This window comes from Tupaia chinensis, unplaced genomic scaffold (genome assembly GCF_000334495.1).
Source record: "Tupaia chinensis unplaced genomic scaffold, TupChi_1.0 Scaffold000354_1, whole genome shotgun sequence".
NCBI lineage: Eukaryota > Metazoa > Chordata > Mammalia > Scandentia > Tupaiidae > Tupaia > Tupaia belangeri.
Genome location: NW_006159849.1, coordinates 950,854 through 968,636, shown reverse-complemented (window position 1 = coordinate 968,636; position 17,783 = coordinate 950,854). Strand labels below are relative to the sequence as shown.

The following is a 17,783-nucleotide window of genomic DNA, read 5'->3' as shown; positions in this document are numbered from 1 at the left end:
ACCACCACCCACCCCCCCACACACACACACACAAACACACACACTTCTTAGCTCTCTGATGTATTACTATGGAGAATGAAGGGGTGGGAGTCTTATCCCATGTGGACTGCAGCTGTAAACTTGTCTCTCTTGGACATTGTTTTTTCTTTCTTTCGGTAGAGGTTTTTGCCTTTAGGTATGTGTGCTCGCCAGAGAGAGACAGACAGACATTGAGAGGGAAAGTGAGAAATCACCCCCTGGGGAATGGCCATGCCATAATCCCTTCTCTGTTGTCCTCCTGAGATCTTGGTCACACATGCACATGTGTCTGGCATGAATTTCAAGCCACTGGGTCTAGGACTCGAACTGCGATTGGCCATGTGGGACTTCAGGAATGTAACTGCTACACCATCTGCTGACCCCTGGACATTGGTTCTTAATGTGATATTCATAAATGTGTTAAGGAGGGTCACAAATTCATAAAGTTATATGTGCATGTGTTTCTTGGGCAAGGATTCATAGTTTCATCAGATTCTCAGAGAGGCCTCTGGTTCCTGAAAGGATAAGACCTCTGCTTTGGGAGTCAAGTCTGTTATCTCATAATTCTCTCCTCACAGGGATCGTGCCTCTAAACCTGGGGAAGAGAATATTGTGATTATCTTTCTTATGCTGATGAGGAAGTGGAGGGACAGAGAAATTAGCACAGTTGACCCAGAATGATGCACTTTGCTAGAGCTGGGATTTGAACACAGGCTGATTCTAACTGGGCTGTTAGCCATTTCTTAGTAGGGCCTCCATGCCAAGCCAGTTGACTCCAAGTGTCTCTGTATGTAGCTGGCTTTGAGGCTCCTTTGCCTTCATTTCAGTGCCTACTTTCTAATATAGGCTTCCATTGTCCCTCAATGTTACTTTCTGTTACCTTCCTGGTTTCTGTATCTCTGGAAGGTTAGGAGGAAAGTGTTTTTGGAAGTCAGATTTGTTTAATTTTGAGCAAGCGTCTTAGTTCTGTGTCCTAGTTGTCCTTAGTCTAAGTTAAACAACTAGGGAGTGTGGCCCTCACAACAGGTTGCTGTGAGCTTGAAATAAGGTGATAATGTGAGAGAACTTTGGGAGCTATGAACGCTGTGGGATTTATGTTAGGATAGTGCCATCTCTTGTGCTCTCCTGGGCACCCTGAGCTTCAGAAGGACAGCACCCACTCAGTCCAAAGGCTACAAGATCCAGGACTGTTTGTCTGAGTTGTCGGTGCTCAAAAGTACATTCTGGACAGAAGAGGTTATGATGTAATTGGGCTTTGTGTGTGTATTGAAAAATCCCTCTTTACTCTTTCCTCATTTCAGGTTTGTGCTTTGAGTCAAGTCAAATATTTATTGAGCATTTCTGAGTACAAAAGTAGTGTATTAGAGAATTGTGAGGGATACAGAAGTAAAGCCCCTGCCCTTAGGGAGTATGCAGTCTCGAAGAGCAAGAACAGAATGTATGTGGGGTAAAGGGAGATGTGTGGTAAGTTCAAGTGGAGGTCACAGTTGGATGCTGACTGGAGGTTTTCAGGAGAGAGAGGGAACTCTGGGCTGAAAGAAAGAGGGGAGGGAATTCAGGTTGAAGAACTTGGGCAGTTTGGATAGGTGGAGGGAGTTGGTGGTGCTGGGTGAGGGAACACACTGAGCAGGTTGGAGAGTTTGACAGCAGGATGTGGGAGCAGCAAGAGTCACTGGGAGACCATTATTAGTGGGAGGATATCAGTCTTTTAGCAAAGTGGTCAGGACAGGTCCGAAAGGGGAGCTGAATGCTAAGGCAAATGCCTTGCACAGTCTGAGCGTTTTATTTCTGTGGCTGCAATGAAAATTCAACGTGCTATTAATAATGATTCTTGAGCAGTTAGGCTGGAAGGAGAAAATCACATGCCTTGCTTTTAACTTCTTGGACTTACTTTGTGGAGTTCATATCAGGGTAGTAAGATCAAATGTTCTCATTTCTCCATTTCTTTAGGCTCTTGTCCCACATACACTGCTAGCTCTTGGCCATACATTGTGCATTGAAAATGCCTCGTGCATACTTAATTTTTTTGTGGTATGTTGGGTGAGCAAGAGCCCGTCTTCGTTATAAAGTCTAATTTTAGGTAGGTAGTAGTTTTTACTTTCTCAAGCAACAGCCTTTTCACTTGAGTCACTAGTATCTTCCTCCTTTTTCTGAGGTGCCCTGTTGAAGAAATGCTGATGATGAGTGTTTTGACCATAAAGTATAGCAGGTGTGAGGAGCCTGTGTGACTCCACAAATGGAGTCATTAATTCTTAAATAATAGAGAATAGGCTCCATAAGTTAGAAAACCTCTTTAGATCTTTATGAATAAAACCATGCTCTTTCAGTAACCTTTTTCTGCTTCTCCTTTCCCAGAAGGCAAAGTGGGATTGACTCAGGTCAGCTCCAGTGTGGCTTCTGTTTTGGCTTTAGGCTTTTAAGAGAGGGGCTTAGAGAGCCTTAAGAGAGATGACTACAGCAGTGGGAATGGACAGGAATAGAAAGTGTTCTAAGGTGGTGTCCTTTAGAGGGAGCCTGGAACAGGGCCTGCAGACAGGCAGGTGTTTTCACTCCTTCCAGAATTGACTTGGGACTGTCTGTAGGGGAGGGGTGTGGGTATGAAACAGAGATGAGATTGAGGAACTGTCAGCTTTATACTTCCTACTCTGTGCTACTTGTTTTTTTTTATTTTTTTTTTTCACCATAACCATTTAAGCCTTTTATAATAATAATGAGAACAATTGAGCTCTGGTGCTCTAATGTTGAATAATTAAATGCAGTTGGAAAACAGAATGGAATTAGAAGTTCTAGTTTGTTATTACAGTTCCACAGATATCTGCCATCTTTATAATTGACTTTTCTTTTCCCTGGAGTCCAAGCAGAATGACATCCTTAACTCTAGATTGCAGGTACTCCGTACGTGTGTCCCCACAAATGGCGAACCGGATTGTGGATTCAGCAAGGAGTGTCCTCAACAAGTTCTTACCTGACATCTATATTTACACAGACCACATGAAAGGCATTAACTCTGGGAAGTAAGTGTCTACATTCTTGGAGTCTACTTGTGCACCTGTCCTAGACTTTTTCATGTGTCTGTTTTCTGGTTGAATTTAAAACTGCCAGATCTAAGAATGGCAGCTAGAGGAAGGACAATTTCAGAATTATTTTCCTTCTGACTTATAGCCAGATAGCAACATCATGGTCCAATGGAAACATGCTAACACGAACAGACATTTCTTGAGTGTCCGCCATATGGCAAGCATCCAAGGGTACAGTCTCTCACTTTAGAGAATTAAAAGCTATCTATTAGTAAATAGTGCCTCAAGCTTTAGCTCCCACTTGTGCTCTGTTCCAACAAGAAATTAAGGTGGACAGTTTTTTCCAGTCTGAGTAAATAATGTTATAGGGGGAAAAAAATCCTTTCTCATCCAAATGCAAGTGAGCTTTTTCTTTCTGTCAGTGGGAATAACATATTTAGATCCAGAGAAGTTGTTATTGCAGATTTGAGTTTGGTTAAAATGTTTTTTTTTTTTTTTTTTTTTTGTCTTTAAAAAAATAATTATTTATTTAATTTTATTTATTAATTCATTTATTTTAATTTGACCAGGGAAAGACAAATACACAGAGAGAAGGCACATGAGAAAGCAAGCCACAAGGTTCGGAACTCGAACCGTGGTCAACTACGTGGGAGTGTCCAGTGCCTTAACCACCATGCCACCTGCTGGCCCCTAAAATGTTTTTTTAATTAGAAAATAAAAATTTAACAGAAAAGTTCTGGCTTGTTGGAAAAGTTATGATGTATTTTTTCTATGTTTTTCTATGTAAAAGTGATCATGACTTCTTTGACAATTCAATAAAATAAAAACAAATGATCTGTGTAATGAAAGTTTCTGGTTTAGGCTTTGGTTGCATGTTAAGAAACCAGGAAGTCAAGGAAGCCATTAAAACCATTTCTTTAATTATAAAAGTATTAAACTTATAGAAAAGTTGAAAAAAGCAGTACAATGAACATCTGTACATATTTCTGCTACCTGTAGTTAACAATGAATATTTTGGCAAATTTGCTTATTTGTTAGAGGGTTTTCATTGTTTTTTAGTTGCTATAGGGTATGTGTGCTTGCCAGAGAAAGAAGAGATATAGAGAGAGGGGAAAATGAGAAATCACCCCCTAAGGAGGATGGCCACATCACAGTCTCTTCTCCTCTGTTCTCCTCTCAGAATTTTGGATATGCATGAACACACACCTGCTGTGTTTTTTTAAGCCACTGGGTCCATGGCTAACATTACACAATTGGCCACATGGGATCCAGTTGCCTCAATCCTCAAGTCACCTGCTGGCCCTATTTTTGTTTTTTTGCTAAACTGTTTCATTACGAATGATGACATCATTACACATTGACTCTGAAGTATTCAGGTTGTTTTTCCTAAAAATAATATCAGAGTCTTAAGTTAGCTATTGTAGGTTAAGCCATCAACCTTTTTTGTTTTTTTCCCTTTTATTAGAGAGATTTTTGCTATAGGGCGTGTGCGCTTGCCAGCCAGACAGAGAGACAGACAGAAAGTGAGGAATCACCCCCCCCCCGGGGGGGGGTGGCCACGCCTCAATCCCTTCTCCTTTATTCTTCTTTCAGGATCTTGGGCATGCACACACACACACACCTGGCGTGAGTTTAAGCCACTGGGTCCGGGACTCGAACTACGGTCAACTACGTGGGAGTCTAGTGACATAGCCATTACGCTAACTGCTGGTCCCAAGACATCAACCTTATCTTAAGTGGAACCATGGCTAATCCTTTTTCGTAGCTGTTTTACCTCAGGTTTCTTTTAACTTTAGCAAAAACAAGAAAAAAGAGTAAAGAGGATGGGAGGAGGAGGTGAATGTTTTACAGATCTTTGACTTTCGTTAAGCCCAATAGGAAGATGAAAATGATTTCAGAAATGGCGTGATGGCTCACAGTCAAAAGCAATGAAGGTGGTGCCATTAGAGGTTAGGGTTGAGAGAGTATTGTACGCAAAGCTGACTCTTTTTTCCGGGGGGGTGGGGGGTCAGAAAGGTCAATGGTGGCTTCAAACCTTTGGCGTATCACTCAAATAGCAGCATTTCCTCACTTCTACATTGGGGGTGATAAGGCCTGGATCTTGGGGTTATTGTAAAGATGAAAAGATTATCTATATAAACCATTTATGTACTGCCTGGAACATAGCAGATGCTACAGAGATGGTAGCTGCTAATGCTGTTCTGTCCTTTCCCTTCTTTCTTGGCTGCAGGTCTAGAAGTGTCAGGTATGTTTTTTAGAGAAAGGGGATTGCAGAGCAATGGGAAAGGTAGGCACAGCAGAAGCTTTCTGAATGGCCTGATCTTGATAGTCTCTTCTCTGTCTGACCTCTAGCCTTACCACAGAGAGCTAGGAATGAAACAGAGCCTGTGTGAAAATGGTGCTGCCACCAGCTATAGTGTGGTACTAAGATAACTCAGTTGATCCTTCTACATGGTCAAGTCTCATAGTTGCTAATGGTGAGTTATATGCAGATCAGTGTAGATATTATACAGACTTGTGAGCCATTGATTCCAAGCTTCATTTAAAATAAATGTAAAACCACTATATAAGTTTATGTTTAGTTTTCTAAATCTCAAGTTACAGATGACAGGTGATCTTCTCCTCTTATAAAATTACAAAGCCGTGGATGGGTGTTTGTCTCTTCTGATTTTAGTGAAGTAGCCATGTGAGTTAGACTTGTTCAAATGTAAGAGTGAGAGTTGTTGCTGTGGCCCTGGCCCAGAACCCTGGGACCAGTGGTTTTAGGTGGCCTGTGTCAGCGCTTTGACTAGCGTGCACAGCAGTCCAGTGTGGTCTCATTTCAACTCTTATGGTAATTAGTTTTGTTGTTGTTATTGTTGTTGGTTTTAAACAAATCAGATCCTTTATCTAATTGGAAAGCATTGGAGACTGTCCTTGTCAAACTGAATCAGTCAATCTTTATCGAGGTCACTTAGTGACCAGGTGCTTTTGTTAGTATAATTTGAAATATAGACTTGATAACACCTGCACTGCAAATTGGGGTGGGGGGGAATTGGAGTTCTGTATATAGAGCTTTAAAATGTTCTTTGTTGGCTCTGAAGTTACTTTATATAATAAGTAGAATAATCCTGATTAAAGTTTATTATAATAACTAATACACCCCTAAAAATTCACATGGGTGGAAAAATTCTGATGTTCTTGGGAAGTACAGGTGAGTGGGATAAGATGGTGGTGGTAGTTTGTCTTCTGGTTTTCCTTTCTGTGCGTTTTCTGCTCTTCATTTTTGCTTGCTGCTGCCTCCACTGCTAAACTGGGCGACTTCCTGTTTTAGTCTGTTCTCTGTTACCATAGCAGAGCACCTGACACTGAGTAACATATAAAGACCTGGCTTATAGGTCTGGAGTTGGGAAGTCCAATGGCAGAAAAGTGGAAGGGCAGATTGACTGTGAAGGGGCTGGGAAGGAGCTGAGTTGCTTTTGTAACAACACTCACTGGTAGCTACTCCTTTCCTGAGAGAACTACCCACTCCTGCCAGAGCAGAGTTAATCTACTTATGAGAGTGGAGCCCATATGACCTGATCACCTCCCATTAGGCCCCACCTCCCAACACTTAAGTACAGACCAAACCTCAGCAGGAGTTTTGGTGGAGACTGACCATATTCAAATATAGCACCCTCCTCCTGGTCAAGTTACTCAAAAGCAGCTTGAGCTTGTGTTAAAATTTTTTGGGTTTCCCGTGGGTAGATGGCACATTGTAAGATTATTAAGCATGCCACTAAGTAATCTACAACCTCTGATTAAATGGGTAACTCACTGTACCCTCTTCCAACTTGGCAGGGGACTTGACTGCCTTGGATAATCATTGTTAGGAAGGAAGAATGGATCAATATAATCCTTCCATATAGTGAACGCTTATATTTTTCTATGCAAAAATGTGGCATGACTTTCTCGATGACCCAGTAGTTTCAAGATAGATTTGGGAGCATCAGTAATTTCACCTCCAATTTTTCTGGAATGAATGTTTTGGTTATGTCCTGGCAGATGCATGGAAAGTGTTTTATGAACACATGTTCGATTGTGTCAGAGGAGGCCAGGCTTGTTTTGTGCCTGCATGTGTGTTGTACTACTGGGAAGGCTGCCATATGCTCCTGATGACATGCTTAAAAGGCATTGGGCAAAGTAGGTTTGAAGTATTGAATCTTGAAATTTTATGGAGAAGTGCTTCTTCTTCTTTCTTTCTTTTTTTTTTTTTTGAGAGGTTTTTGCTATAGGGCGCGTGCGTTCGCCAGACAGACAGAGAGAGACATAGTGACAGAAAGCGAGAAATCACCCTCCAGTGGGGATGGTCACGCCGCAATCCCTTCTCCATTCTCCTCTCAGGATCTTGGGCACGCACGCACATGCACCCAGCGTGAGTTTTAAGCCACCGGGTCCGGGACACGAACCGCGTTCGACTATGTGGGAGTCCAGCACCATAGCCATTACGCTAACTGCTGGTTCCCGAGAAGTGCTTCTTTATGTTATTTATGGATTGATTTTCTTTCGTGGTCAGACTGGTTGTTACTAGGTTCTGTGAGGACAAGAACTCTTGTGTTCACCATGGCACCTCTCATTCCTGGCCCATGAACGCTTTTCCCCCTAGATGTTTGTTGTGTCAGCTATGGCTGTGGACAGGAAGAGGATTAAGTTCTGGCTTTTGGATGAGAACATGATGTGACTCATTGGTTCTATTCATTGAATTCTGAGTTTAGAGGTGTCCTTTGGAGACACAAAAGTAAAGGTGTCTCTTCTCTCTTTTTTTTTTTTTTCCCCTCTGGGTGCTGTTTTTCATTATGGGAAAGAAATCTGATGCTTCTCAAGAAGAGTGTTAATCAGGTAGTCTTCAGGCCCCTCATAACTCTTGGGATCATTGTGTTTAAGGATTGAGTAAGTGTTGTATTTGGACCTTGTAGAGGCTAGGGTCAGGAAGACCTGCCTTTGAAACTTGCCCCAGGTACTTTCTGTGTGGACTAGGTGCAGGTTACCTAATTTCTTCACTTCCTCATTTGTAAAATAACACAGTAATAGACTTAATTCAAAGTTACAGTATTGCAAACGCTATTTGCAAAGCCCCTAGCTCAGTAACTAGCAGGAAGTAGGTGCTCAATATCTGGTAACTCTTGTTCATGTCTTCATATTCTGTTGATTGTTACAAACTCTCACACTGAGACCCTTTTGCAGTGTAGGAGGGACAAAGCAGTGCCAGCTCACATCTTTCCTGGCTCAGCCTTGTGCGTCCTCAATAAGTCACCTGTATTAGTCGTATAAGCTTGGAAGAACTCTGACAAGCCTTAATATAACCAGAAGGCAGCATTAGGACATAGTGGCATCAAACAGATATTTGTCTCTCTTTCCATTTGCTGGTGAGTGTGAACCCCACCTCATTAACCCTGTTCAACATCTGTGCCTTTGACTCCCCAGGTCTCCAGGCTTTGGATTGTCACTTGTTGCTGAGACCACCAATGGCACCTTCCTCAGTGCTGAACTGGCCTCTAACCCTCAGGGTCAGGGAGCAGCGGTGCTCCCAGAGGACCTTGGCAGGAACTGTGCCAGGCTGCTGCTTGAAGAAATCTACAGGGTATGTCCTTAGTCCCTGCAGGTTCTGGGAGAACAGCGATTGGGAAGCAGTTTGGTGTTTCTTCTGCTTCCTCCTTTGCAACATTCTTCTTCTGAGCATAGGCCAAGCAGTTAACCTGTGTCTACAAATTAAACAGTTTAGCATTAACTATGGTAGTTTAATTGGATTCGTTGAATTAGTCCATGAACAGAGATCCAGTTGTACTGGATTGGGACATAAGGTAGGTATGTTTTTGTTTTTAATTTTTGCCAGATGGCATGTGTGCTCACCAGAGAAAGACAGAGGGAGAAAGAAGGAAAGTGAGAAAGCATCCTTCCATGAGGGTTGGTCATGCCATAATCTGCTCTCATACATCTCCCTCCTTTTGGGATTTTGGGTATGCCTGGTGTATGTTTCAGGCTGTTGGGTCTGGGACTCAAACTGTGTGGGCAGCTGTGGGATTTGGCCACCTTAACCACCATACCACAGGCTGACCCAAGGGCAAATAGATAAGTTTTTAACAGTGGGCAAAGGAAAGAACTAGAACAGAATCATAAAGGAGAGGGAAGGTTTAAAAAGCAAATACACAACAGAGCAGGTAAGATGAGATGATGACTGGCCACTGACCAGAGAGGTTACCGTCTTACCTTCCTGACTAGTGCCATTGGGATGGTGGCTTGTTGATTCTTCCCTTTTTTTTTTTTTTTTTGAGAGATTTTTGCTATAGGGCATGTGCGCTCGCCAGACAGAGAGAGACATTAGAGACAGAAAGCGAGAAATCACCCCCCAGAGGGGATGGTCACGCCGCAATCCCTTCTCCTCCATTCTCCTCTCGGGATCTTGGGCACGCACGCACACACGCCCGGTGTGAGTTTTAAGCCACCGGGTTCGGGACATGAACCGCGGTCAACTATGTGGGAGTCCAGCGACATAGCCATTACGCTAACTGCTGGTTCCCGTGGCTTGTTGATTCTTCAAGAGAAGATTCAGATTCTTCAAGAGAAGCTAGAAATCTGGATTTGGATGTGACAGGTGATTCAGATGTATAATATAAACATTAGGCTGGCCCTTTAGCACAGCAGTTAAGCACTCTGTGTACATAGGGTCTGGGTCTGATGTGGCTAGCTAGAGTTTGAATCCTGGTCCCAGATATTTGAAAAACATGCTGGGTGCATTTACGTGCTTGCTCTAAATCCAAATAACATGGAGAAATAGAGGAAAAAGGATTGTGGCATGACCACACCCTATTAGGGGGTGTTCTCTCTCTCTCTGTCTCTCTCTCTCTCTGTCTCTGTGTCTGTCTGTCTGACAAGCCCATGTACCCTCTGGCAATAAAATAAAATGCAATGTAGGGCCAGAAGGTGATGTGGTGGTTAAGGCATTGGATCTTACATGGCCTTCTCCATGGTTCAAGTCCTGGACCCAGGGACTTGAAAAACACTCCAGCTGTATATTTGTGCATGCCCCAAATCCTGAGAGAATAGAGAAGGGATTGGGAATGGCCATGCCCCCACAGGATGATTTCTAACTTTTCCTCTCTCCCTGTCTCTTTCTAGTGAGTGCACATACCTTATGGCAAAAATCTTTATAAAAACAAAACAATTTTAAAAAGTGTCAGCAGGCTAGATTTTGCAACATCTACTAGAGCATAGGAGAATTTCTTGGGAAGTGAGTTTATGTTACAACATAGTGAGGGCTTTGGAAAGTGTAAGAACAATGGATAGAAAAAAAGCAACATGATGCTGAAGACAAAGTTTAACCAATTACCATTTTGCTTCTGCAGCTCTGCTCCTGTGACACAGTTCAGACCAACTTATGCTTTTCAGTTGCCACAGTCTTTCTTTTTGATCCAACATCCACATGCTTTTACTCTGTTTTCCCAACTTAGTTGAGGTGACCTAAGTAAGGAAGAAATTGGGAGAGGGAAGGAAGATGATGGATGGCAGAAGGAATAAGATGCAGTTGCCTGAAAATACATTCTCTCAGGTTCCATGTATTTAGACGAGGATCTCAAATCTGGTTCTGAGACTTGTGTAGCCTGTACTGTCTTCTATTGTGGTCCCACATCAGGAAGGTGGAACCTTGTCCTTGACATGCAGAGCTCAGGATGGGCTCCAGGTAGTGATCATTTTTCTGTTGTGTCTGCTAAGGCTCACATTCTTGAACTGAGCACTAGCAAGAATATACGATTTGCTATCAGATGGTGCCTAATGTTTGTAAATCATCCCTCTTCTCCACCAGGAGCTGAGGAGACTTCCATCCTTAATATTTATCTGCATTATTTCTTTTCTGTTCTTAAGTCTCTGTAGTCAGTCTCCAAGGAAGTTTTACGTAAAGTAGCAAAAATCACATCTAAGCCTAGTGAAATAAAATCAGTAAAATGGGCACAGTGGCAATTTTATTTTCCTTTTAATTCTTCCATTACTTCAGGTTCATTTTATTGCTGTGGTATGGTGAAGTATCGATTGATTGTGGGTGTTGATTCCTAGATGGGCATCATCAAAAAATAGCTCATAGTTATAGCCTGCTCCCTGACCCAAGTCAGCATTCTTAAATGATGCTCATGTGTCACAAGGTAGAACAAGTGGAATGAGTCATTTCAAAATTAACATTTCCAGGTCCTAAATGGTCCTGTTTAATGTCCATGTAATTAAAATGGAAGTCAAAAGACCTTTAGTTGTATTTTTAGGGAAGTGGCTTCTTCCCTCTACTCACGTTTCAGCTGGGAAATAGTGGAGGAAAGAAATGAAGTCGTCCTGAAGGGGAAGAGGTACTCTTCATATTCTTGGACAGCCCAAGGCTGGCCTCAGATATTATTGGTGCTAAATCAGTTCAGTTTTTGGTGATTTTTAAAAAAATGTGGTAAGTAAATATTTGGGGGTACATGATCAAGATGTTGCCCTGCTGGTTATTACTAAATTTCATTTTGCCATCTACACATTTGTGAGGGGGAAGAAAGGTGCATGTGTTTGGTGTGTCTCTAGGCCCCTCATTGAATTTTGCAGGATTTCTTTTCTTGGTCCCTTGATGGTGGCCAGGCCCTCTCTCTGATCTTGGTACACTTTAGTTCTAACTAGTGGTCCATAGGATTGAATACATGAATAGCCGACTGTAAACCTCAGTGGAAAGCACAGCCTACCCGTCCACAAGATGAACAGCATGTGGTCTAGATTAGTCTATAATTTTTTTTTCTCTGCTCTAGTTTAGATTTACTTTGAGCCTTTCATTGTGTCTGGGCCACATTTGTATTATTTTGTTGTAGTTATTAAAATAAAAAAAATTCCTTTGTGATCTTTATTAAAAGGATGAAAGTACTTTGTGTTTTCTGAACAATTCTCTATAGATCTGTGCTATGAATGAGTAATAACATCCATCCCTTTTGAAGGTGCTGTTAATTTGTACCAGTTTTTTTTTTTTTTGAGAGGTTTTTGCTATAGGGCGCGTGTGCTCGCCAGAAAGAGAGAGACAGAGAGACAGAAAGCGAGAAATCACCCCCTCCTTCCCAGAGGGGATGGCCATGCCACAATCCCTTCTCCATTCTCCTCTTGGGATCTTGGGCATGCACGCACACACACCTGGCGTGAGTTTAAGCCACTGGGTCCAGGACTCAAACCGTGGTCGACTACATGAGAGTCTAGCGCTAACTGCTGGTGCCTGTATCAAAGTTTAAGCCTCTGATATAATCCCTCTTGTTCCACTTACATCTCATCAGTTTCCAAGCTCTCTTGGAACTTGCAGAAACTGCCCTTTCCATCCTCTTTGCTGCTCCATCCATTGCCTTCCTTCCCTCCCTGCTCCACCTCAGATCTAACTCCCACATTCAGAGGGGAAGTTCTTTCTAAACCCTCTCCAACATTCTTTCAGTCTAAATCTCCTCATGAAAACTTAATCTGATGTTTTCAGCCCTGTGCTGAGACCTTACTAGCCTCTCACTTTCACAAGGTAAAGTCAGAATCCTTGATGCAGTTAGGAAGGCCTTACTCAGTGCCTACCTGCCCTCTGGGGTTCTGCATCCCTCTCAGTCTGGCTCCAGGCTGTTTTCTACCAGTCCTGCATCATTATTTCCCCTTTCATCCTGCTCTTTCTTCCTTCCTTAAACCCCAGGCATCCCTCTGGAGCCAGCTTAAGTACCTGCTCCCCACATCCTCTTTCTGGTGTGATAATTCCTCCCACCCATTGCCTTAGCTCCTGTCACTCCCTCCATGTTATCTTGTACACAGACCCTAAGATATTTATTGCATTATACTTTTGTCCATACAAAAATCAGATGGGAATGGTGGAATAACTGCATAATGATAGGAATCAGATTGTCTTATGAAAGGGAGCAAGATCTGTAAGACAGAATTGCTTTTGTTAGTCCTCATAGTCTTCAAGGGTCAGATTTTCCTTTTTGGATAGAAAAGAAACTTTTTTTGTCTTAAGATTTACTAAGTGAACTAAATAATATTCCCCGGTAGCTTATACAGGAAGAACAATAGGTTTTCATAAAAGCTAGGGTAAGATAAACCCTTATTTTCTACACCATTGTTGGTCTTCTAAATGATAACCTGTGAATAGATGTCTGCACCTAAGAATTAATTTATTCTTTCCCCTGCGTGCATTAAAAACGGGTATTCCCACATAAACAACTCTCTGGACACTTAATTCTCTTTCAGATCTAGCCTTGGACAGCAATGTGTCATAGTCAGAAACAGAGTTTCTTACTGTGAGTTGTGCAAAATGTGTAGAAATTTAAGGTCATTCTGTTTTTACTGTGTATAATGTAAATTTAAATAATTAAAAATTAAGTTATCTTAGAATGATTAGAAATAAAGACTTTTTTGTGAAGTTTTGTGTGTGTGTCAGCCCCATAACCTACTGGTTAAGGGAGCCAGATCCCACATGGTCAACCATGGTTTGAATCTCTGTGCTGGTGGTTTAAAAAACACACCAAAGATATGTGCATGCATGCCCAAAATCCTGAGAAGATGGAGAAATAGAGAAGACATTGTGGCATGACCATGCACCATTGCGGGGCGGGGGGTGGCTTTCTCTCTTTCTTTCTCTCTCTCTCTGGTAAGGATATGTACACTCTGCCAGTTTACAAAAGAAAAAGGAAAAGACCCTTTTAAGGCACACATTTAAGCAACAGTGACAGATGGTAGACTAGCAAAATGACTGAAATGGAGAAAATGAAAAAAGAAAGACAACCAACACAATTACACTTCAGAAAAAAGTTTTTGAAGAGAATTATGTTTGCTTATTACTTTAGAAGAAAAAGAAAGAAACATGGGGAAAATAATACACAATTAATATGAACGGAGAGATCTACCCTTAACATTTCTCTAGTTTTAGGGCACAAAGAAAGATACAAAGAGAAGTTACCATCGTGGGGCAAGCAGTTCTGAATGTATTTGAATAAGGGTAAGAGTGAGACTCTAGAGACCTTTTCCTGTCAAAGTGACCCCAGTAGTATATGACAGTTGAAATAAATATAAATGTCATCCACTTAACCTTTGGAATTATTCATATATATTCTGAAATTTATTACACTTTTTTTGCTTTTACTCAATAAAACGATGTTCTTCCGCTGTTTTAATTACAAAGGAAAGTCTGAAAGTCTATTTTTCACTTGATTCACTAAAGGAAATTTGAATGTCATTTCGTTGTGATAATCTATTAAAATTGATAAAAGGGAAGACTGGTTTTCTGTTCCATTATTGCTCAAACTTTGCAGTCTACTATTCTGTGGGTTATGATATTTGAGTGTATGTTTCTGTTGTTTTTCTCTTCTCTTTGTTGGTTTTCCATTTTCTGGTTTGTTCAATGATTAATCATCAAGGTGTTTGTGTTTACAGGGTGGATGTGTGGATTCAACCAATCAAAGCCTGGCTTTGCTGCTTATGACCCTTGGACAGCAGGATGTTTCCAAAGTCCTGCTAGGACCACTCTCTCCCTTTTTATTTTCTTTAAGCCTCATGATTCTGTCTAATCTGTTTTTCTTATTGCACAAAATGACAAAGGTGTTAGACTATCTCTATGACTACCTGCTTGTATTATTCCTTAAATGAGCCAGCGGTTGTCACTCTTAACTTGGTGTTTATTTTTACATACGAAAACTTTTGCCTTTTCTTTTCTCATTCCCATCTTTCATTCTCATGTAATTAAAGTTGCCTTGTATATGTTGGGCAGATCTTCTTTTGTCTATGCTTTAGATGCTGTTTCCATCTTGGAGGTAAACTCTTGGTTCTACAGAGCTTAAAAATTGTTACTAATGTTTTCAGTTCCTTTCTTCACTAGCAGCTTCACTTGCTATGGAAAATGGTCTGTCTTTTGTCAAAGATGATAGGGTATGAGCTAGCTGAAAAAGATGAAGAAAGGAAAGACTACTGGACTAGTGGGAAATTGTAGAAGAGAGTCTGAGCCATGGCATATTAGCTCAAGTTGGCCGCTGAGGTATAAAAGCAAGATATCTTTAAAAAGATCAGCTCATCAGAGGACTTGACTTATGAACAGCACAGTGAAAGAAGCATTTACCATCGATAATAAATGGGTTGGTGAAAACAGCTTTTTGAGTACTGGTGTGTGTGTGTGTGTGTGTGTGTGTGTGTGCATGCGCACATGGGTATCTGCACACATGCTCACATATTCATCGATCACTGTGTGACTATCTGTGGGCGGCGAGCTAGGTGGGAGGAATGATTCGGGTTGATATGAGACTGAACTGTCCTTTTTCGGTTATCATGGTACCGATGCTGTATATCTGAAAGGTACAGTACTGTGATAACTGAAGAATGGTGGTGCCATCACATTGGGCAAGGGGGAGGACTACTATAGGGCAAAGTAGTGTTGAGCTGTGGCATTGGGGTGTGAAACCCAGGAGCTTGAAAGAGGGTCTTTTGGATGCTTCTTTTTCTTCATTTTTGTTTTGTTTTTAGTTGGTGGTGGGAGGTTTTTTGTAATGGGGAAATGTAAGCAAATACAGTCTGTTAGTTGGGGGAAGACTGATAAGCAGGAAGCTGGTGAGGACCACATTATCTCCTGGTAACTTGTGTAAAGTATTTCACAGGACAGGAAACCTAAAATTGAGTAATCCTAAATGACATGCTAGTAGTAGTCCATGTTGCTAAAACAGATGTGGTAGTTAAACATTTGGTGAGGTGGCAAGGCTTGGGGTTCTGCACGTGAAGTTTAGAGATTCGCTTCCCATGGAAAGTTTGCCGGAAGTGGCTGATAGCTGAGTGACTGCCATGGCTCCCATCAACTTTTTAACTGTGCTGCTTTCCCATCCACTGCTTCAGGGCAGCAGCAGGCCTGACCGCTCACATAGCATTGAGGTGTTGTCTCGAAATGTGTGTGGTCCTGGAACATGGGGTTTGACAGAACATTATGAAAAAAATGAAATACATATTTTTTTTTCCTTGACTCATTTCACATTTCTTTGTCTTTGAGAGTTGTTTCCCATTTGTCCCTAGGGCTTTGTATACTTTTTTCAAGCAAGAAACCTTGTTGAAGATGTGACTAGACATTTTTAAAAGTTCCCACATCCTCCTCAGCACACCTTCACCATTAATTACAGGGTCTTTTCTTCCAAAAACCTTGCCTAACACTACTGCAGCTCCTGAGAAAACAGTGATCTGCTTTGAATGGAGCTTTAAAGGAGTAGGACATATTCTAAGAGTATATGTTTTGAAACTTGGGGACTTGGAGATATTCTTCCTCTAGGTTTCTTGCCTCCCAGGGCTTCATGCATGAAGTGAGAAAGGGCAGCCTCCCTTCGTGGTAAGCTAGCACAAGTAGGGATAAAGGAGTTTATTTTTATTTATTTATTAGAGTTTTTTTGTATAGGTGTGTGTACTTGACAGAAAGAGAGACAGAGACAGTGAGAGAGAAAGTTGAGAAATCACTCCCTAAAGGGGATAACCATGCTGCAATCCCTCCTCCTCCGTTCTCTTCCTAGAATCTTGGGCACACATGCACTTGGTATGAGTTTCGAGTCACCGGGTCCAAGACTCAGACTGCAGTCAGCTATGTGGGAGTCCAGGAATGTAACAGACATGCTCTCTGCAGGCCCCAGGAGTTTTATTTATTTATTTATTTTTGGAGAGATTTTCACTATAGAGCGTGTGCGCTCGCCAGACAGACAGAGAGAACCACAGAGACAGAAAGCAAAAAATCATCCCCTGGGGGGATGGTCACGCCGCAGTCCCTTCTCCTCCATTCTCCTCTCGGGATCTTGGGCACGCACGCACATGCGCCCGGCGTGAGTTTTAAGCCACCGGGTCCAGGACGCTAACCGTGGTCGACTACGTGGGAATCCAGTAACATAGCCATTTTGCTAACTGCTGGTTCCCTATTTTTATTTTTTAAGAGAGATTTTTGCTATAGGGTCATGGGCTCGTTGGGCCAGAGACAGAGCTGGAGAGACAGAAAGCAAGAATCACACTCCCACCCCACCCCCCGCCCCCCGGGCGGATGGCCATGCCACAGTCCCTTCTAATTCTCCTCTTGGGATCTTGAGCATGTGTGCTCACGTGCTTGGCGTGAGTTTTACCTCACCAGGTCCGGGACTGGAATTGTGGTGACTGTGTGGGAGTCCAGCAACGTAGACATTACACCATCTGCTGATCCCTTGGTAGTTTATTTTTAAAAACTGTTTGTCCTTCATCTCTCTGGAAGGATCTAGAGCCCAAAGTAATGAAGGGTGAAAGTGGCATCCAGTAGGCAAAGTTAATATTATATTTGTGAACACAGTCAAGGGAAAAGGGGGCAGACTGCATAGTCAGGACCGTCATTATGGGGAGAACAGTTCAATCCATTTGGATTCAAGAGCTTTAGAAACCAAACCATCACATTTATTTTTATGTGCAGTTCAAGTCATAGAAATCTGTTTCTGAAAACAGCTTTCTAAAGAAAACCAAAAGCAGAACTATCTTTGGTTTTCAAAAACGTGTATCTCCTGGCAGTTTGCACATATTTTGGTATAAATAGTTTTAAAAGTGTCTTATTTACAGAGCACTGAGATTCAAAAGGATGTTTTTCTTTTAGTGTTAATTTCTGACCCTTTCTGAAAGTGAGGGTCTCTATATTCCTCTTGTTTTCCTCTTACCACTGTCTTACATCAGGAGATGGCTCTTGGTTTTTAGTATTGCTTCAGAAAGTAAGTCTATGTGTGTGAAATTATCCAGGAA

The 17,783-nt window shown here is 41.9% G+C and overlaps 1 protein-coding gene across 1 annotated transcript in view; it reads left to right on the top strand.

Annotated features, from left to right (window-relative positions):
• Nucleotides 1–2,108: 2,108 nt before the first annotated feature.
• Nucleotides 2,109–17,783, top strand: part of RCL1 (RNA terminal phosphate cyclase like 1) — a gene marked incomplete in the record, with an annotated part of 23,638 nt that continues 7,963 nt past the window's right edge. The window contains 3 exon segments of the mRNA XM_027773421.1: nt 2,109–3,032; nt 8,478–8,634; nt 14,451–14,549. Coding sequence (XP_027629222.1) covers nt 2,881–3,032; nt 8,478–8,634; nt 14,451–14,549 — 408 coding nt within the window.